The sequence below is a fragment of the Struthio camelus genome, chromosome 14 (assembly GCF_040807025.1).
Source record: "Struthio camelus isolate bStrCam1 chromosome 14, bStrCam1.hap1, whole genome shotgun sequence".
Lineage (NCBI taxonomy): Eukaryota > Metazoa > Chordata > Aves > Struthioniformes > Struthionidae > Struthio > Struthio camelus.
In genome coordinates, this window is record NC_090955.1 from 6,840,225 (window position 1) to 6,862,322 (window position 22,098).

The 22,098-nt window shown below is 45.9% G+C and overlaps 1 protein-coding gene across 8 annotated transcripts in view; it reads left to right on the forward strand.

The window, feature by feature from the left end:
* FRMD4B (FERM domain containing 4B) overlaps positions 1–22,098 on the forward strand; it is a 148,528-nt gene that overhangs the window by 110,953 nt on the left and 15,477 nt on the right. For all 8 annotated transcript variants that reach the window (XM_068907526.1, XM_068907520.1, XM_068907522.1 and 5 more), the window contains 6 exons: positions 8,421–8,504; positions 9,740–9,805; positions 10,870–10,927; positions 11,852–11,938; positions 20,619–20,695; positions 21,771–21,909. In XM_068907526.1, coding sequence (XP_068763627.1) covers positions 8,421–8,504; positions 9,740–9,805; positions 10,870–10,927; positions 11,852–11,938; positions 20,619–20,695; positions 21,771–21,909 — 511 coding nt within the window. The remainder of the gene's footprint in view (positions 1–8,420; positions 8,505–9,739; positions 9,806–10,869; positions 10,928–11,851; positions 11,939–20,618; positions 20,696–21,770; positions 21,910–22,098) is intronic.

Here is a 22,098-nt window from a genome sequence, read left to right on the forward strand (position 1 = left end):
TTCTGCTAAACTTTAGTCCCCATCTGCACCCGCTAGTGCGACTTGTAGATTAATAGGTTTCAGGACAGAACAAAGCAGACATCATCTCTGTGGTGATGTCATCTTAGTATTTTTACAGTTTCCTCTTTTAAAGCAGTCCTGCAAGGGCTCCCAGGGGATTTGTATAGTATGCTTACTGTGCAGCAGATGAATCTGCCTGAATTAGGTGGAAACACTGAGTAAAATGAGTAAAGAATTAGACGAAGAAAAAGAGAGGGATGTTTTGAGTAGTGTAATAATCTGATCTCATGAGTTTTACTACATGCATATGGTAATATAACTTTAATACTTAGCCTAATTGTAATTATGATAGTAACACCCTTTTTTTAAGGGTTTCAGGTGTGTAATGTAAGTACAAGGCCCTACAGGGGCAGTGAAAGGAGTCATTGTGTTTTGTCATGTGTAAGTATCCCTCAACAGTCCTTCCCTCCCTTCCTCCCCTTCCTCTTCCGGTCCCTCCCCCTCCTGCCCTTCCTCTTCCCGTCCCCCCCCCCCCCCTTTTTTGTGTGTGTTTAAGGCACTTGTAACTCAAAGAAGCCATACTGTAGTGGGTACAAGCCAGCCACCTAGTAAGGGCTTTTGTGTGAGTTCTGCATCCAAAGTAGACGAGACAGGCAAGTATGGAGCCAGAAAATTCATAAATGCCACAAGTTGTCCCCCCGTGCAGCAGATGTGTCGGAGACTTGCTGCTGCTGTAGCCATTAGGCTTTGAGTAGCATCCAGGCTCCATAGGTAGATGATCTTCTCCTTGTCCTTAGAAATTCCCTCAATGTACAGGTTCAACATTGAAGGGTGTTGCCTTTTCCAGTTGTAAAATGAGGTTTCACTGCTTACGAATGATACTATGTTCACTTCAGTTCTGATAAATACCTCGAGAGCAGTTATCAGGCCTACAGGGCGTTGCTCCAGACTTGCACCATAGACAGAGAGCAGGAATTTGGTCTCTGGTCTGACTCAAAACGCTATCATCCTTTAAAAAAGAAAGAAAATTCTCTGATTTTCCTCACCTTGGGGTGTTTGGGACCTGTCACGTGGTGTGTATTTCACACTTTGAAGAAATGGAAGGGCAGCTTTTCAGCCCCTGCTCTTCCTTTTGTAGATTTGTCAGGCCTTTATTGTTATTTGGATACTTTATTTTTCTGGTGGTTGCATGTATCTTTGTATCAGCATAGAAGACTATGATAACAAGCTCTAAACTCTGCTGCTGTACTCAGACGTACTAAAGAACCACAACTAATATGGCTAATCTGACTTTTGTGTGAACAGGAAGAAAGCGTGAATGTTAGAAATAACAGTTCGTTGTTCTGAGGAAGAGTTTGGGATCCTTCAAGCGTTGTATCAACTGTGAATAGTCATCTTTTGCTTTACAGTAAATCCCCAGGTAAAGCAGAGCCGTTCTGCTTCCTGTCTGGTCTGATAGTGAAATATTGCTAACGCATGCTATTAGTGTGTTTGAACGGCTTTGCCAGTGCGAGCATCCTGCGCTAGAGCTGCGTGACTGTTAGCTGTCAGCAAAGGCTAACTGAGAACTTAGGGCAGGGGAACTTGGCTTCGAGTCACCGAATTTCTCTAGCCCTGGAGAACTGCTTTCTCAGCACTCTGCTCCCTAGCTGCAGAGGGGAAGTACTAACGCTGCCTTGCCTGCCAAGAGTAGCTCTGGAAGGACCTTAGTCTCATCCGTCCTGTCCCCTTGCCTGAGGATCGAGAGGTGCGTTGATATAGCTGACACTAAGAATGTTGCTTTCCTTGGCGTGTTCTTGCCCAGTTTTCCAAATATCAGCGAGTAGAGTCACAAAACTCTACTAGTAGGCACTGTTGCCTCTCTTCCAGAAAGCCTGGCAGGGCTCAGGAAGTCAAGATATTCACCACCTAAAGCTTCCTGGAGCTGGAAGTCAGGCCTCCAGGTCCACAGCTGTGGTCCAGCCTGTGCTAAGTCTGGGGAAAGGTGTGCCAACCCAGTCGCGTTTTGTTTGTCTCGAGCTGTAAAGCTAAAGCAGTTGTTGCAGCACAGTGTGGAAATCCCTGAGCTAGCGCTGCAGCATAGATGTGTGCCGCAAGCTTAGAACGTTTGCCTCCAGCGTGACATTGAGAAGACCTGCTGCCCTGTTTGTCATGTTCTTTTTCACGTTGCAGAGTTTGGAAGCCTCTTAGAAATGCTCCTTCACATACCTTTCACGAGCAGTCTGTTTGTGTCTGGTATTCAAGTGGCAAACGTTAGAGTCGTCCCCGAGATGAAGCTCCCCACTTACTGCAGGTTTAAGGTTCAGCTCTGGCATGTCCCATGGGCCTGCAGCCCTTGCAGTGCAATTGGGAGTGCCCTGGACCTTGCCTTTCCGGATGCTGGTCTTCCTTCAATAGGAAAAATTTCTCTTGAGTGTGCCAGCAGACCATGAACTGAAAGGTTGGGAAATGATGGGGAACGTCTGGCATTTGTCACAAAAGAGGATTTGTCAGTGAGTGTATTTCATAATCCGGCTACCAAGATCCTTCTGCTCTGACTTACTCAAAAGCTTCTAAATCAATCGGCTTTCTCCTTCCTTACCTTCCCCACTCTGTCTTCCTTCCCCCCTTTTTTTCCCTTGCGCTTTTAACCCTGCTCATTTTTCCCCTCTACTGCTTTGCTGCTTCCTTCTAACACCTGCTTCTTGTAGGATCTTTAAAGGCTAGACCAACCTCCGAGTGAGTGCAAAAGGCACTGCTCTGCTCTTCCATTTCTTTAAAAATAAAACAGAAACCTACAAAAAATGCACCTGCTGCTGGTTGGCTCCAGCCACAATGTGACACTCTCTGTTGCTGCCTCTCATCTGCAAACGTATAAAGCAGGAGCAGCTCAGACCTCGGTGATGTTACTCTGAGTCTGGTCAATTTAGAAAGTCAATTTTAGAACCAGGCTGGGATGTAGATGGCAACCCAGGATGCTCTCCCGCAGTTACAGCATTGCTTGCAATGCCACAGTGAGCGGCTTCAGTGGTTGCAGTGGTTGCTCTAAAGAATCAGGGCCAATGCTGACATCTTCCGAGTACCCTGACCAGCCATCTGAGAAATTAGATGGTTGGATTTTAAATAGCTAATTGGATTATGTGCTGGGTTCCCCCCCTCTCCCCCCAACGCTAAACGTCTGTAACAGAATAAGAAGAAAAATTTTATAGAATCTTTTCTGGATGCATGATAATATTGTATCATTGTTTAGATGTGAAGCTCCATATTCCTTTATATCTCTCACATGGTCCTCAAAAGTGACTGTTGATTTGTAATTTCTATGAAACACCTTTCAGGGTAACTTGAGAGGTTGGCCAATATTTTCTAAAAACAAGGCCTCTCTAAATTCTGCTTGTTGCATGCCTGAAATCATTACATGGATAAACTGTGAATATAAAGTGGTCACATTCAGAAAGACCCAACAATAACTTACTTCTACTGATCACACAACAACCTAAAAATAAGTACTCATGTGCAGACAAGAAGCATCGAGAGTAGAGGAAAATCACTACACTGAAGTTCACTAAAGTGGACTTTCCCCAGTAATAAAATCCCACCTCGTAAAATGTTGCCAGAAGAGTTCAGCAATGAGGGACACACCTACCATCACTGTAGTCAGGTAGAAGCTGTCTGAGTCCTATCCTTATCAAGTTGTTAATATTTACAAAGATGTGGGGTGATAAGCTTTTATGTTGTAGTCAGGCATATTGCTTTTGCTGCTCTGTCTGGGTGTGTCTGTTGTTCTTCACATTTTACGTTAATCTCATTAACCACATCTTATTCCATCAAAGCTCTTACCTTGCGTTACTGCATTAGCAACAAACATAAGCTGGTTTTTGACCTAATGGGCGCAAGGAAGAACCTGGGCGTCCATTGACAAATGGCTCCAATTAGCACAGTTCTGTCATGTCTGTAAATTTGGCTAGGAGGAGCGTTGTGTTGTGCAATCGCAAGTTGTAAAGAAGCACTTTCTGGAAATATAAATATTTAAGTTTTTTAATTTGAAGTAATGTCCTTTAGGCAGAGCGTGCCATTATTGTCTGACTGGGTTCCTTCACAGATTTCTGGTTGGGTTTTAGTAAGAAAAGAAAAATGAATCTTTCCCTAGACACCTACAATTTCACTAGAGCATCAGTGCATTGTAAGAAGCATGTAAGATTGGTACTAGTTTGCTGTTAGAGCTGGTAACTTGTGAGAATTTCTACTCGTAGTATGGTATGTGGTTAAATATTGCTGTTGGTTATTTTAAAGACAAGCTGCCCTTCAGTCTCTGTGGAATAGTCCCTCTGGGACCGATGAGCAGGGTATGCTGGCTGGGGACAGCATCTTGCCCTAGGTTTGTTCAGATTGTGACAGAGAATTAAATATAGACAGCACCAAGAGTGTAAGCTAAAATGCTGTGTGAGCAGGATCTAATGTAGATTTTCATTTACTTTGCCCAGATCAATTCAAGTTCTGCCAAATATCCACTAGGGAGAAAACTCCCATGTAAAAGGGTGGAATGGAAAGGAAAGGGTCTGTGCGCTCATTTTCTTTAGTTCTTCTCCATAGTGGAAAAATACTTCAGATGAGTGTTTTCTTATGTTCTCCTCCCGGGAAATAAACATACCTTTTGCCAAAAACGTTCAGTCCTGTTGACTCTGGGCAGTTTAAGTTTATGTGTTGGAGGTATGCCAAGAATCACCAGTCAAGAAGCCCCTCTGTACTGGAGGTCAGATTAAATGCAAGTGGGCCTCTCAGTCCTGACAGCTGAAGTGTACTTCTGCTCTGATGAGAACAAGCTTTTATTCTCATGAACCTACCAAGCACAGCACGTGTGGGTTTGGTTGGTAGATAGCAGAGACATAGCACAGGCGGTGGAATATCTCGAGAAAGGGCTGTGTGCCTTGTGATTTCTGTATCATCTTGCGGTCACTGTGAAACCAAACAGGAACAGGTCATAATTCAAACTGTTGCTGCTGCTATCTGGACTTGTCACCTCTAGGGGAGAGTTAGGTCTCTGAGGGCTTGGGAAAGTGATCCCAAGGGTCAAGGGGAGAGCCTCCTCTTTCTCCTCCCGTGCAGATGTAGTGATAATGAACTCTGCTGAAGCAGGAAGAGGACCATTTGATGCTTCTATTATCTGTGGAGCTGTGCGTCATCCCCAATGCTAATCTTCAGGCAGGCGGTCAGCAGATCTATGCAGCTGAGGGCCAGGCTGTTGTTCTCTTTAGCAGAAGGCATTCAGTGTGCAAGGAGCTATGCCCTGTTTCTCCCAAGTCTTTTGCAAATTTTTTTTTTAATGTTTGTGTCATGCTTAATGTTATGATTATGCAGGAGAAAATAAAATTATCATATGGCCATGCAGAGACTTTCAGATCTTATCCATCTTGATCAGGAGTAATGCTCCCCCCCAGTACAGAGTTGCAGGTTGACAGGACGGGATGGTGTGTGTGCATGGCAGGATACGAGATTGGGTCCCTTTGCCTTATGAAAGAAATGCATCCTCTACTATTAGAGGAAGTTGAGTGAGTGAGTAGATTGGCAGAAGAACAGAGAAGATCCAGCTCTGCTGTAAGTTGTCATAGCTCTGTGGACTCTGCTGGCTGAAGAGCTGCCCCAGAACCTGTTGTTCTAGGTCAGTGCTTCGACTGCACGAGAGGCTGGCAGCAAACCTGTGCCCTGTGAAGGACATCGGAGGGATTGGCTTGAAGTCATGACACAGGAGCAATTGCAGGCCTTAGTCCCTAGATGTCCCAAATCTGAACCCACAAGTGTTCTCAGGGAAGCAGGCGAGCTGGCTGCCTGGAGCTCAGTTTAAATTCAGTGGTAGGCATTTCCATAGTGATGAATTATTGCTTCAGTAATCATCACGCAGACTTAACTAGCACCCTTATTTTGGCATTGGATGAAGGTAAAATAGCTCACTACTCAGCCAGGTCTGGAGGTGAGGGGCCTAATGGTGAAGCGGGAAGCCAGCTGTGTATAGCAGGGCCAACATTTTCAAACGTAACTACAGTAGATGACTGAAATGAGTAGCCTTGGGTGTCTGGAAGGCCTGCTGGATGGCGGGAGGCCATGGATCGTGTAAAATATGGCACTTAGTGCATGGCAGGAAGCAGCTGCCAGGGTGTGTGGCATTTCTGCATCATCTCTATGCTGGGGGGTTACTGACCCCATAACGTGGTTGGCGAAGGCAAACTCGTGCCCTCTCCACCTCAGCTGCTGCAGTGACAGCTCAGGGGTCACCATCCCACGGTGGTTACGGTGGTGGGCTGTGGATGAGGTGGGGGAGAGGACAGCCTGAAGGGCACACGTGGTCCCTTCAGCTCACCATGTGGGCAGAGGGAGGGTGGGCTGAGTCTGCCAGAGCCTAGCTCGCGTGTCCCAGCATCAGGCCTCTTTGTGGAGCTTCAGCCCATGCTTGGGCGTTGTGTTGTTCATTGGCAACGAGGTCTCAACATACGGGTTCAGAGAGCAGCTATTAAACTTCTGATTATGAGTGTTGGGAGTTTAGAGTCTATATTTAGAGGAGTAGCCCTTTTGTTTGGTAAAAATGAGCTTTTTTGTTATTGCTTCCTTCCAAAACCCTTTCCTTTCTTCCCTGTATTTCCTTGCCAACCCTGTTCATTAAAGCAGCCATTGCAGTTGTGCATCAGGCTTAAAAACAGGAGGAATCTTTTATTTCGATAATGAATTATTCTATGATTTGATAATTTAAGTTGGAAGAGACCTCACGAGGTGTCTAGTGCAACCTCCTGCCTCGAGCAGGGTCAGCCGTGAGATCAGGCCAGGCCTCAGCGTTTTGGGTTTTCTTTTATTGGACTCTTGGGTTTCTGAGGCCTCAGGAGGGGTATGCTCTGTCTGCGTTTTCATGCTTCCTTACAAAACCCTGGTAATCTACCTTCTCACTGGAAACCGAGATGTCATACAGCCTTTTCATTCCATCAGCAGGCTTTTAAGGAGCGAATAAAAACCCCTCCGCTTTTGTGAGCGCTGGCAGTATTGAGAGTTAAAAGGAGAGCTCCTGATTTTCTACCCAGCTGTCCCCGTTTGTGGCAGTTGGGCGCTGGCCAGCTCGCAAAGAAAAGTGCATGTTCCTGGCAGAAGAGAGCTGGCGTTGCAAAGCTCAGGAACAACAGCTAGTCCTTGCTAATTGACCCCCTTCTTGGCAACTTCATCAAAGACGCTGAAGAATAAATAGGCTGTTGATTGAACTGTTTCCTCGTCCCCAGAGGTGGTCCCTCTTAGTAAGGGCTGAGGCATATTGTTGGGCTTGGGGGAAGAGGCTTGGAGAGCTATTAGCCCATGCTCTCCGAATGAACAAAGAGCTTTAATTTACTGTGCCGTCATGTGACATCTGCCACAAGCGCCCAACTTAGTGCCGAGACAGAAATGTTCCAGTGGTTCAGTGCCCCTCCGTCTGACAGCTATCTACCCTTGCCTCGCAGAGTTTTATGCAGCAATCTACTCTGTTGATGCACGGGGTGCTCCTGCCAAGGCACTTTCGGGGGAAGAGTAATTCAGATGGGCCTGTAATTCAGATGAAATCTGCAATGATGGATTCTGATGAAAACGGAGCTTCGGAGCAGGAAAACACCTTCAAGGAAAGCCTGGATTCAGAAGTCAAGGCAGATGTTAGCAAATCCGATGCATTCAATACCTAGAAAAGTCATGTTGGTGCTTGTTCCTGCTACTGCAAAGGCATGCAGAAATCCTGCAGAAATGAGGCGTGCAAGTTTCAGCTGATTGATTAATGAAGCATATAAAGAGAAAATATTAACTATTTTATTGATGCCTATAAATAGCTTCTTTACATATTCTGCTAATCTTGAGACAAATTCCTATGCTTTAACGCCTTTTTGAGGGATTCCAGCTTGGGCCCAGAGTCCAAAATATTTGAACTTTCTGTAGAATGAGAAGTCCAGGAAAACTCCTGCAAGTAAAAATACTTCTAAGTATACGAACTGAACTACTTTGTTTTGAATCAGATCTGTGTTTAAACTCTGAGACTAACAAATACCATGCTGCTTCACAAAATTTATGGTGTGGCAGGAAGGATTTTGGCTAAAGATAGAGCCAAAATAGTAGTACAAGCCTTGCCTTTGGGCAAAAGCTTTCCTTCTACAGCTGTTCATGGCTTGCTCTGTACTCAGCAAGTAGAGTGTGTATGTGTAAAATAAATATCGATACAGTGGCCTCGTTGCCCTGATCATCACGTGTCTCTGTAATGAGTTTACAACATCAGTCCACATCACTGTCATGTGAGAGGGCCCACAGTGTTATGTTGCTATGACGGCCAGATATGGGGCAACGTAACGTGTTCTTGGGTAGCAAATAACTAACAGCCCTTTCCTTCTATTGAAACTAATGATCACATCTATGATTCACCAGCAGTAACTCTGTGTCATCTTTGTTTTTAGTGATGAAAACACTAGAAAAGACTTGAAGACGTTGCCTGTCTTTCCTACCAAGACGCTGCAGGAACATCCATCACTTGCTTACTGGTGAGCTGTTATCTAACTTAAAAATGTAAATCTTTGCTATAGATGATAACGGCAAGCTCAGTTTTTAAGAGTTTTGAAAACTGCTTTAAAAGTTTTTGACTTGTGTTGTGTAGGATGTGGAGTTAATTGCTTATGTTCAAATGCTTCCAACTTGTAGAAGGTTGCAGGTGACGCCCAGGTCCAATGTAAATCCCATCCTGAAAGTTTGGCTAAATGAAATTACACAGAATCACAGAATCACAGATCGTTGAGGTTGGAAGGGACCTCTGGAGATCATCTAGTCCAACCTCCCTGTTCAAGCAGGGTCACCTAGAGCATATTGCCCAGGATCAATTTGGATCAAATTGGTGGGTCAGAAATTTTTGGATCACAATATGTGGGTACTGTGCAGGGGAAAGAGCCAAAATCTAAACTCCAGCCAAGTCTGAGTTTTGTAAAGAGCACTTTACTTTTCAACTATCAAATAGCGTCGTCTCTGAAATAGGGAGGCAGGTCCAGTTTTGTGGCTTGAATCTACTGTAAGAAACACAATATTTGAGATGAATCAATAATATTATTTGCTTGTACTTGATGGCCCTTTGTGCAAGTTTGACTCCTTCATTTGTTTCATTTCTGGACTTGATATATACTTGATGTATTTTTAGGTATGCTAGTACTTTTTTTTATGTCTGTTTTCAAACCAAATACTGTTGGTTTTTTTTCTTTGTCTTCAAGTATGTGACACTTAAACGCATACTTTATTTCACGTTCCTGCAGAACAAAATACTGAAAGGGAAAAATGTGAGAAAATCATTGCTGATAAATCTATAGTTCTTCCCCTATAAAATGTCTGAGGGGGGAAAATACACTAGAATGAAAACACTTCTGTTTCAACTCCTTCTGTTTCACGTTTGCAGCATTAGCTACCTTTTGAAGCCTTGGTTCTTTAGAACCTGAAAATGAGTTTATACGATTAGTACCATTATTCTGCAGCAGCATCTGCAGCAAAGCAGGCAGCTCTGAAATAGTTAATTAGACTCTGGAAGGCTGCATGATACATCAAGGATTAGACAGGTCCATTCTGCTTATTGAAAGGTGGGAAGCAAATCTTTAAGAAACAGAATGTAAACTGGAGTGAGAAATGCACAGAGAGACGCTTCTATGCATGCTGAGTAGGCATCTGAATTTCAACAAATGCTATCGCATACGGAAAAAGTCACTGAGCCTCTAAAGTGGTTTTTGTGCTTATCTTGCAGTGAGGATAGAGTAATTGAACATTATGCACAAATTAAAGGTCTGACCAGAGGACAAGCCATTGTTCAGTGAGTATGGCGCTTTATTAATATGTGCAGATAGTAATTTTACTTGTTCTTCCTTTGCATTGAGAAGTGGTAATGCGGGCTGTTCTGGTGGTTATTCCTTTGAGCTTTACCATTTGTATCTGTAGGAATTCTTTTTTTATTGAGTTGCCTTTTAAAGTTAAATAACTTCAAACTCCACATTTCCCAGGTTTCCAGTTAAGGTGTTATCTCCTCATTCAAAATACCTCAGATGTAAAAGAAATAATTAGAGTCTTACTTTATTGGAGGAGTCTTCTCCATACCCTACTTGTTAGCTGTTCAGTTTCTCCCTGAACTCTAAGGGTGAGTATTAACTTAGGTTCTGGACGGAAGACAAACGCACTCTTGTTGAAAAGTTCAGAATTTGGTTTTAGAGAGATAAAGGTCTTCCAGGGTGAATACAGAGCCCGTGGAGGGTGTTTTGTTTGTTTGTTTGTTTTATTATTTTTATTAATTATTATTAATGCAGGCATCTGCAGTGTGATGTTACAAACCAAGAAGTTTGAGATGATTTACATGATATAGACAGCTTGCAGTTTTTCCTCTTGTAGCTCAGTGACTGCACCTCTCTCTATAATTCAGGGGCTTCTTTCAACAGGAGCAGAGAATAAATGATCTGTTCAGTGGTTCACTGAATTGCCTCATGAAACAATTTTATTACTGCACAAACCATTTCATTTGAACAGTATCCATTTTAATCACAGCACCATAATGAAATAATGATAGGCAGGCCCTTCCCTCCAGTATTTTCTAGAAGGCTCACATGTTCAGAAGTTTTGCTCTTGGTTCTCTGAACTTCTGATAAGAGAATTGAATGTCTTTTTGTATGGGAAATTTTCCATTCACTTCATTTGGGCCAAAACGTCACATCTTTCTCCAAGCCTGGGTGCTAAGATTTTTCTGAAAACGTGGGCCTTTAAATCATTAAGTCATTGAAAATATGCAAATGATAAATGACTTGACTCACATATGTGTGAAAAAAATATGTTCATAGATGTTATTCCTTCCAGAGAAACTCATCTGATACACTATAAATCTGTCTACAGGTACATGAAAGTGGTAGAAGCTTTGCCAACATATGGAGTCCATTACTATGGAGTAAAGGTTAGTGAATGTCCATAGATAATGCAATTGCTTATTACATGTGATTACATTCCTAACAGAGTAGTTTGATTCAGTACCCATGTAGTCAGCATTAGACCCCACATTTTTTAAACTCTATGTTTTTTTTTTCCCATCAATTGTCCTTGAAACATTTTCAGAGAGCAGCAAAGCATTATGAGCTACAGATGACAGAAAAGAATCTTTGTTAAAACCTTCTGTAATCCTATCAGGAGCTAAATTCCTATCAACTTAATTAAACTGGATATCACTTCTAGGTTGTAAGTAGTTAATATTTTCCTCTAGAGACATTGTTAATCAAGATTAGGGGAAAAAAAAAAGAAGTAGAAAAGACTGCTTCTAAGTGACAGGTGATTAGCGTATGAGTACCTGTGAGGGAGAAATGCTGTACAACTGAGAAGTGTTTTTGGAGAGTGGTGGAAATATACCATTTATTCTGATTGTAAAGCAGAGCCTGAGCAAAAGTGTTTTGTGCAGAATAGCTCAGCAGAGCTGGTCTCCTTACTGTGATGCATGGCAGTGGCCATAATACCTGAGACGGAGATGCTACGCGCTGTTTATTCTCCTGCAGCTGTCTCGTGTCTGAGTTTAGTGGATGTAGTTATCAGTCAGATCTTTCTCTGTCCCATCTTCCTTCCTCCTCACAGCCGCTCCTGCAATGAGCGATGACCACTTGTTTCAGCAGCACTAATGCTTTTTGTCCACTTTGCAAAACCACTGCATAGTTTCTTGCCTCTGACCAAGAAAACAGTAGAAGAAAGTTTCAACATTCATCTTAGCAATCCACTTTGTGTCTATTTGGAAAATGCTTTATCTACTCGTACCTGCCACAGAATGAAGTAGCGTGTAATCTGAACTGCTTAATTCTTAATTAGATCTTGGTTCATGTAGTCTTTCATTTCTCAGGATAAACAAGGAATCCCTTGGTGGCTTGGAATAAGTTATAAAGGAATAGGCCAATACGACTTACAAGACAAGGTCAAGCCCAGAAAAGTAAGTTTTGGGGGGTTTACTTTTGAGCGGGGGAATGGGATGGGGACTGCATCTCAAAACATATATTTATGAACTACTGCTTGTTAGACTTGAGCAACAGTAAAAGATCTAGAGAGAGAAGAAGAATTCTGTTAACACCAGCGCAGTGAAATTCTCCTCTCTTAAGTAGATAATGGAAACTCAAAATTTGCACCCCCAAGCAACTCTCTGAGAGCTTTGGATCATGTGTCTGAGTTTGGTGGTTTCAGGACAGTCTCTTCAGGAATTTTAGCAACCTCCAGAGATAGCTCCAAGTATGAAGCAACTGGGTTTCTGCAAGTTCCAAACTAAAGGCCTTGTACTCAAGCAGTGTTTCAGTTGGCATTAGTAGGTGTTCTTTGTGTGTGAAATGATAAAAGGGTCAACTGATATCCATGGAATATGAGCAGAACTGTGTGGAACTGCAGGGCTGTTTAGGCAACTCTCTGCTTCTGTGATGCATGGCATTTTAAGGTGGAGATTGAGAGTAGATGCCAAATATAGGAGGCCGTTCTTTTCTATGTCCATCCACCTTCTCTGCAGCATGTCTACGGCAGAGTAAACTCTGCCAACAGCCTCAGTTGTTAAAACAGGGCAGAGGGTCCCATATTCCACTGCTGGCTCCCTCAAAGTCATCCATCAGCGAGCCTTAGCCTTAGGCTCTTCTGCTGGCAGTCTTGGAAATCCATCGTGCAGCCCAAGCGCATGATATATTGGGAACTCATCCAGTTCTGTCGCTGAATAAGTCTCATTCAGGCAGGACTAAGCCCTGCAAGACTTTGAAGAGTTAGTTAACACAGCTGGCTGTGGGGAAGAGCCAGCACGGCACATGCAGGAACCACACTGTTGGGCTGGATATGCCTGATTTCTTTCTGGTCATGTCTTTGCTGGAATATCTAAGCTGTGAAGAGATGGTGACCTGAGTTTTTGCTGTTTTGCTTTCCCAGGAATGATTTGGGCAGGAGTTCACATGAAGTGTGTGCTTCTTGCCAGGGAATTTTACATTTGCAAAATAATATTTAGTGTATTAGCACCAAAAAACATGACTTAACAAAACTTCCTTGTTAAGAGTAATTCCCCTTTAAGCTCCCAAGTTGGTCTTGTTCTCATTTTCCAGAGCAGGCTATGACTCGGTTTCCTTTGGTGTATTTATATATCTATGAGTTCAAGGTTGAACTCTTAAGTCCTTCCCTTGCTTTGTTTAGTAGGGCACTTAATTTAGACCCAGGTGTAACCATGCATGTTCTAAAATGGCCATGACACAAGAGGAACCCCTAGAAGATCCAGTTAACACAGCCATTGATTGTCAAAGGAAAGCATCGAGCTGCTGAGCACTTTCCTTTATTTAGACAATATCTACAAGATTTCCCATTCAGGTCAAACACAGATCATTCTCTAGTCAAGACATCCAGCTGTGACCAGCAACTCTCTCCAAGAAAGTACACCCTGCTTGGCTGGAAGCGTTGCTTTGCCAAGCGCTTTTTATGCTTGTGGGATTTCAGTTTACAACATCGGCCAGCAGGTTAAGACCTTTTTTTTTTTATTATTATTTTTAATTTTTTATTTTTAAGGTCAGCAGGGCCCCGATACCAAGTCACACCCTGCTACGGTTACTTATGAGGCATTGCCTTTGAACACAGCGGGGATTGTGTTCAGAAAGACAAAATTAAAAAACCTCCAAAGGTCACTTCTGCAAGGGAAGTGTTACAGTGGTAATAGTTGTCTGCTTTACTGTAATTACAATGATACTGCTGAGATTAGCGGTCAAAGGGGAACGTGGAAGAGAGGAGCCTAAATGCAGAGGGGAGGTTTAATGCCAATGTGCTTAGTGAAACAGCAGGAAGGGATATGGCTGTACTACGCTTTTGGGTGGATTTGTCTCTGGTGCTGATAGGAGGGGACAAAAATTACCTGAGCCTCTCAGCTTTTTCTGAGTGCTGACTATTTTTAACATGTGGTAAAATATGCAGTTTCTTTATACAGAGAGCGTTTTAGGGTTTGAAATACAAAGTACACTTCTAACATGATCCATGGAAGTAGTTAGAATTAGATTGGTTGCCCAGGAGAAAGAACATGCTGGGTCTAGAGAGATAACCGCGTTCAGACTTAGTTTGGGACTTCAGATGTTGAGACACTGCTGTTTGTTGCAGTGTAGCTGTAGGCTTGCTGCGTGTGTCGTGGCAGGCAGAAGTTTACTTTTAACCAGTGTTGTTGTTTTTTCTTATTTATGAATGTATCAAAATATATTTTGGAGGGAGAAGAGTCTGTATAGCTTGTCCGAATCTGTGAGGAGACAGCAAGTACAGTCTTTTCCAAAGCAACAGGCAAGAGGCAGTAGACATGTAAATTATGACTGCCTTCCCAAGCAGAAGTGCTGATTTTCCTGGATTTTATAGAATTTTCCTACTTTGCCCTTCTGCATGGAGCCAAACTCACGATTGCCATGCGCTAGGGTCATCCTGCTGTTTATACTGTGGATCAGAAGTGCTTTTCTGTTTATCTTGAGCCATCTGGGAAAGGGAATCCTTATTGTGCTCCTCTTTCCCAGTTAGTGATGTTTAAATATAAGTGCATTTGATTTAACTGAATAAAAGGGAAAGGCTGAGTCCAAATCTAACCAAGAACAAGCTGGGCTTTCCTGATTTGGAAGAGACAAGTGATCTCTAGGTGCACAAATGTCTCTGATAGCAGCTGAAGCTGGAAAGGTGCTGAATTTCAGGGGGAGGCTTTGCACGGAGTTGGTGGCTTCCAGCGAGGCAGTTTGATTCTGCCTCCTCTTGTCTCGCGTGCAACGTTCGGGGCTGCTGTCAGATAGCTGCGTTCGTTTAATATTGTCCAATATGTTCATAACAGGCATCTGTAAGGAACTAACTCCATACTCAGAGTAAATATACATACATACATATGTATATGTGTATATATATGGAGTTAAAGGCACCCATTAGTGCAGTATCAATTAATTCCCAACAAATATAACCAACCTCCTGGAAAAGCTGACTCTCTTGGTTTCATCCAAGAGTAGGTCTTTAGGCAAAGAGGTCTAAACATGAGCCGTGGAGCTCAGTGGGTATTCCAAGATTTTGCTGTTGGATCAACAACAGTGTGAAGTCCGGGGTTGAAAACCCGTCACAGGAAACGACTTGCAAGGCAGAACTGGATGAAGCAATCTCTAGATATGTATCGCCCAACCTTGCTAAAGTTTATGCATGTAACATCAATCATCTGTAAGCATAATTTGCTCATGGTGGAAGGGGCAGTTGGTAGCTCAGGGCTGGACCAGGAGAACCTGCCGTGTGTGTGTGTATGCGCAGGGCTTTTTTACCCTTGTGAAGTCAACGGGAACACTCACATAAAAGCAGCTCTCCTGAAGAGTGCCGGCTGGGGAGGTTTGAGTCCAGCTTATTAGTATTTTGCAGGTTGTCCTGAGATTGTTTGAGGAAAGGAGTTTTGTTACTGTAAGTCACTAATGAAACCTTGCTTTTCTTTGGAAATGGTTTCCAGCTGAGCGGACCCACATCTTTCAGCTCACCCTGCACTGCAAGCGAGGGGAGCCGAGGAAAGCAGCGCTCCACTGCTGTAATAGACTGAAAATGGAGAATTGTTTTGGTGACATTTATGAAAACCAGCTTTTTCTTCACAGATAAAAGCAGCAACTCCACACTGGCTGGAGGTTGCATTATGGCTCAGTTGATTATAATCCTAAAGCCTTGTAGGGCGTAAAATAACTGGGTTTGTAACCCTTGTTCAGATTTCAGCTCGGACCTGGGATTAACTCTGCAGTCTTGCCGCTTTGCAAGCCTATTCTCTCTTCAGTTCCAGTTAACACGGAGTGATGCCTCCTGCTTGTTACGGAGGGTGGACTGCATGGCATGCCGAGGTCCCCTTCCAGAACCTCTTCTGAATCAATTAGGAGATGCACAAAACAGGTCCCAGGGCCCAGAGCTTTGTGTGCCCTTTCAAACTGAATAAGCCTCCCTTTTATCTCTGCCCATGTTCTTCTCACTGCTGAGATAAAGACTGCATTGTCCTGTTTATGGGACATATATTATGAAATGAGTTCAGTGTGTATTGCATTCAGCCAATATGTGGTGATACTCTGAGGAATGGGAAATTTAAGAAGGCAGATCGCTTGCTTTCCGACTGGCTTTGCTTTTTCTCCCAGTTCGTTGTGTTTCTGCGGTGACTTCCTGGTGATAAATGAACTGTAACATCTGAAAAGAAAAAATAATCTTGCTATGGTATTGTTTCAGATCTCCAAGAATTTCAGTTCTGATGCTGGTTGTCTTGAAAACATTATGTTCTCAGAAATGTTTTCGTTGGAGTATGCTAGTTTTGAAAAGGATATTATATATATATATATATCTTTCTTTTAATTCAGCATATACCATCTAAATGCTGATGATGAAAGTTTCCCTTGCAGAACATTTACTTAATGTAAATTTTCTGTCTTGCTTTGCTGAATTGTTCAGAGCATAATAGCATTTGTACATGGCTCTCAGCAGGCTGATCTAATTATGCAAAGATTTCTTTTACTGTGTTTATTTCTCACCAAGTAGAAGCCAGCGATGTAGACTTAAGATACTAGGCTCGCATAATTATTTAAAGTAAACACAGAGCTGCTATGAGACAGCTCTGAAATTCAGTTCCTCCCAGATGTGCAGAAAGTTGTTTGAGCATCCCCTCTCTGGAAAAAAAACACATTTTGCGATGATTTGATTGTTTGTTGCCGAGAGATCTCTGCACCTTGTTAATGACAACGCTAGTGAGAACCTGGCAAGGAAGGATCATCATACATTAGAAAAATAATGTGATTGAAGAAGAGATTTTTTTTTTTTTTTTTAAGACCACCAGCTTAATGTGTAAGAGATGAAGGATGCCTCCAGGTGAGCTCTGCCAATTTAGGCTGGCACCGGCAAGCGGCTCTCTGCCTTCCTCTGCCAGGAGCTGCTGCCTCTGAGCAGGCACGGCAGATTGGCTCTCCTGCCATCTCCTCAAATGCCTCCCTTCGCAGCTCAGCATATTAACCCCCAAAAGATTTTGGTTGGCGTTAGCGTGGCAGACAGCAATCTGCAGCTGAGGGGCAGAAGCACAGGCCCTTCTCCCAGCTTTGCTGGCGGGGCGGTGATTTCCCCCCTCGGGGTGGGGTGCATTCCTGCGGGCAGCAACCGCTCCTGTTTCCGGGGTCTGAACTGCCAGACTTGTCTGGAGGTTGCCGTTCCCAGTAAGTTGCAGGGATGCTGGTGGCAGATCCTGGCTACAGGTCCCACGAGGGGCTTTGGAAGAGCTTCCCGAGGGGAAGATGGCGCGTGCCGCAGCGCAGCGTGCGCGTGCCGGCTGCCCTTCCCGAGCCCTCCCGTGGAGGGCCAGCGGCAGAGCTGAGCCCTGGTGATCCCGAGGGGACTCGAGGATCTAGAGCAGGATTGTAGCAGAAATGCAAGCTCAAACCTTAGGCGTTCAAAAGCTGCAGCTGGGTGGTAGAAGTCCGATTAATGCGGAGAGTTGCGTGATTAATGAGGCATAATCAGCTGGCTTTGCACCTCTGCCTTTTCCAAAAAAAAAAAAACAGAGCAAACCTTGACCAGGCCAAATTCTGCTTAGACACATGCTGAATGGGAGTTTTTAAATGAATCTTTAAGGCTCTGACAATCTAAATGGATGGGAAGTCTGTTAAGAAAACATTCATTAGCTCAGGTTGGACCTAATCATCTGGTTAAAGAGAACGTATATTGCAAAACTTCCACGAAAACATTTTAATTATTCCTAATTGTTCCTCCTGCCCTCAAAAACTAGTTCCAAATTTCCAAATTATTTTTTACAACTCTTTTGTCTTTTAATACACGTGTGATTTAGGAGAAACTGAAATGAAGAATGATCTAGAACATGTCTATACAGAGTTAGCTAGGACTTGAAGGCAGCAGGAAAACTCTGCGTGCAGTGGCAGTTTCCTGAGTATAGACTTTCAGACCACAATTTAGAAAATTGTATTTGAAGGAGTTTATAGAACTTCAAATGGTTTACAGTGATTTATTCTTTATTATGCTTTTTTTCTTGTTTATACTGGGAGGCCTTTCATCTTCTCACCTTCGTGAACCCAGAAATGTTAGGCAGGAACTTATTAATACATTCGTTGGCTATTATTTTTAAATGCACCTATATGAATATTATTTGCCTACAACTTATTCCGAAACTTCTCCGATAACCACTCGTCTTTATGGAGAAAAATAACTTCACGCAGGCGCTGCTTCTGACTGCAGGAAAAGTTTGCCGGATGAGCTGGTTGCTAAGAGTATTGTCCTTCAGTGAGATAGCTTGAGGAGATAGCGCTTTTCGGGCCCGAAAGAGCAAAACCGTGCCAGGTAGGCAGAATTTAAAACGCCGCTTGCCCGGGTCTCCTGCTTGCTGCGGAAGGGGGGCTGCAGCGGAGACGACAGCCGTGGGAACGGGCCTGGAGCGGTCCCGGCGCCTGCGGGCAAGGAGGCGAGCGCCGAGCGCGGGGCGAAGCTCGGCCCCCCGCGTCCTCAGGCAGTTCCGGGCAATTTCGTTAGAAACGCGGAGGGCGGTTTTTTTTTTTTTTTTTTTATTTCGCATCCCCGGGAGATGATCTGGCCTGGAACGGGCTCGCTGACGCGTGCGGACCCCGAGGCGCCCGTCGCGCCGGCCCGGAGCCCGCGCTTCGTCCCTCTCCACCTCCTTCGCCCTGCCTTCTCCCGGGGCGGGTTCCCCCCTTCCCACCTCTCCCGCTGCGCTTTCCCGGAGGAAGCGCGAAGGGGGACGGGGAGTCGCCGTCCGCGGCCGACGAGGAGGAGCCGGGCTGCGCTCCCGGAGGCCTCGCTCGCAGCACACCCATTATTTATTTATTTTTTAACAAGCGTGGGACCGGCGGCGCAGGGTGATCCTGCCGGTAAAACCTGTTGCGTTTCGGAGGCGAGGCACTGCCGGCCGGGCCGCCGCCGCTCTGCGGGACCCCCGGGAGCCGGGCTGCCGGCTCCGAGGAGCATCGCGCGGCCGGTCCCGCCAGCGCCCTGGCGGGTCCTCCAGGACCTCCGCTGCGGGGGCTGCCGCGGATTTTTACCTCGGTCCTGGCTTTCCTTTCTCGGAGTTGGGGGGGAAAGGGTGGAATCGGGAGGCGTCGCTGCCGGCAGAGCCGGTGATGTCAGAAATGTGTCAGCGGCGGGAGGCGAGGTCTGCGAAACCGGAGCTCAGCCCCGCGCCGGAGCCGGCGGGACCGACCGGGACGGCCGCCGCAGCGATGCGGCAGCTTGCTTTTGCTTTCTGTCTTTTTTTAGCGTCGCTCTTGCGACTTTTTTTTTTTTGAGTTACCGACGGTTTGGGGCCAGGTAAGTGTCGCTCCGGTGGCGCGGCCTTTTTACGCGGCAAAAACGCAGCGCGGTGGTAGGGGTGATTCGGGGCAGAAAGGGGAGAGGAGCGTGCTCCGGCCTGGGCTACCTCCGTGCACGTCGCTTAACGTCCTGAGATGCTGCGTTGCCTGCCTGCGTCTCTGGGAAGCCGTGCTTGTTTAGGAGCGCAAAGAGAAGTACAAAAAGGGTGCTTCTGGAAGCAGGCGGATCGGACGGGTCACTTCTAGCAGGAGACGCTTTTCATCCCAGGATAAGTTTACTTAAGCAGGGTGGTAAAACAAACATCCATGGTTGTTTTTTTTTTTTTTTTGAAAAAATCACTTATTGATTTAAGTCAATGACATTTCCCATTACAGCGTTTTTCATAGAGCAGCACCTAATAATAAATTGCAAGGGCGAGAAAGGCAAGTTCTGACGAAGCAGAGGGAAAGGTCCCTGAAAGAGCAGTGCCAGAATATGTATATATATTTTTTCCCCCTGCAAACACATGAACTGAGTTATATTTTATTTATGAGCCGTTTGAAGAGTATTTCGAACGAAGTATGGCGTAACACGTAGCTTTGTGAAACCCCCCGGTCCTTCCGTAGCCGTAAGGCGGTGCGCGAGCATCCCCGCGGGATGAGCGGGAGCGCCGCCCCGGCGGGGTGGCTGCAGCCTGGGCAGCTCCCCTCTGCCTGGGAAAACGGACTGGGGGGTTCCTCGATCTCGCCGGTGCCGGCCGCGGGGATGCTACCGGTGGCACGCTGCCCCAGCTGGCGCTTTGCAGCCGAGCAGGCGCTGCGGGGTTTTTTTCCGGCAGCGTGTCGCAGCCCTGCCCCAAAACACCTTGCTGAGCCCGAGCCCCGCGTCGCCGGGAGAGAAACGCGCCGCTGTCCCAGGCGGCGATCTGGGGCTGGCTGAGGGATGTGCAAGCCGCGGACGTCTACGCGCGTGCTTTGGATTAGCTTTTTTTTTTTTTTTTTGTATTTAATTAGAGCAAAAAGGACTTTAGTCATCCTCCCGAGGCGGGTCTGTTAGATACGAACGTCTAGCAGCAGAATTAAATGTGCTGTTGGCGGAAGCAGATGTTTTTACAGGCAGAATCCATAATTTGCACCGCATCGTTCGTAAGAGTGCGAACTCACCTGAGAAGTATCCTACATGTTTGTGCTTATTTTTATTGATCGTGTGGATGCTGCTCTTGCTGAGCCTGTGCCATAGCTACAGACTTAGAGCTGTAATTTGCCGGCATTGCACAACCTTGGGCGATGAGTTGGTGGCTTTTGGAGTGACGGGGATCTGCTTCTCTCTCCCAACTCTCCTAGCTATTTCAATGGAAGCAGCTGGAAAATCTCTATTTCCGTGAGAAGAAATTTGCTGTGGAAGTGCACGATCCCCGCCGGTAAGAGCAGCGGAGGCGGCTGTTACAGTGGGATGAGTCTGTGCCCGGACTGGGCATTAGTCATTTCACATTAGCGGATGGAGATGGGAGGTTTCCTTATCGCACTGACTTCAGCGTAGAGCTGGGAGTTTACTTTCTGCTTTGGGATACGGAGCGCGCTCCTGGGGCTGGGCCGGGGGCGGCGGACGCGAAGCGATTCGGTGACGTTGCTCAGGGAAGACCCCAGTCGAAACGAGCAGCGGGGAGCGACTGCTGACGTAGCTGCAGCTCCTGCCGTCTCCCTTTCGAACAGCGTGTGGTGCCCCCCGAGGAAGTTGGTGGAGCCTAGGGAAAATCATGGCCACGTTTGCTCGTTTTACGGAGGCTGGCTGCTCTGTTCTGCTTAGAAACCCGCTGCGGAGAGGCAGCTGCAAGGAGCCTGTGCGGCGGGCGGCCCCGGGGCCCGGCTTTCCTGCTGGCGCTGTGCCCCGTGCCGCTCCCCCTCCTCGCCTCGGCCTTTGGGGGCCTGAAGGAGCGCCGCCGGCCAGGGCGGGAGCTCGCCTCGGCCTGCTTTTCCACGTCCTTCCCCTCGAGATCCCTCGCGCCAACAGTGAGCGTTTGCCCAGGTTGAATTTCGGGCTGCGCTTTCCTTCCCGCTTCCCCTGTTGTCGTCCTCCCCGCTGAGGGCTCTCCCGCCGTGCCCCTTGACGGGGCCGGGAGGAGCTGCGCCGTCCTCCGCCGGTCGCCTTCTGCAGGCGCCCTGGCTCCTTTCGGGATCCCGCAGCCCTCTGCTCTCTCCTCCTCGATCCGTAGCTCACCCGGCCTTTGCCCTTTGGTCTCAGCAACACCCCAGTTACGCTGCTGAACTAACAGCCCGGCAGTTGCTGCCGCTCCAGGTTGCAAAACTCACCAGGGAGGGACTTCCCGTTTCTAAAACGAAGAGGTCAAGAGGTGGGAGAAGCAGGAGCACCCAGGTGGTGGGGAAAAAGAAGGGCTTTCTTCAAGGCCCTGAGCCTTGCCTGGCTAGGAGGAAGGTACCGGGGACTTTAAACTTCAAAGCCACGTGCTGAGATTGCGTTTCTCGGCACCTCTTTAGAATTTCGGTGTCAAGAAGGACCTTTGGACAGAGCGGGCTGGTGGTGCAGACGTGGTACGCGAACACTTCCCTGATCAAGTCCATCTGGGTAATGGCAATCAGTCAACACCAGTTTTACTTGGACAGAAAACAAAGCAAAGTAAGTTAAAAGATATTTTTCCGTAGGCATAAGTTTCGAGACCTTTCCTGTATGTCCTTCAGTATGCGTTGTTCCACAGATAAACTAGTCTCAAGAGAGAAAATACAAACTGTTTTTTTGTCAGCTTTTTGAGCCGTCTGTTAGCTACAGTATTGTTATTCGAGTCTTTTTAGCCTGCCTCCAATTAAG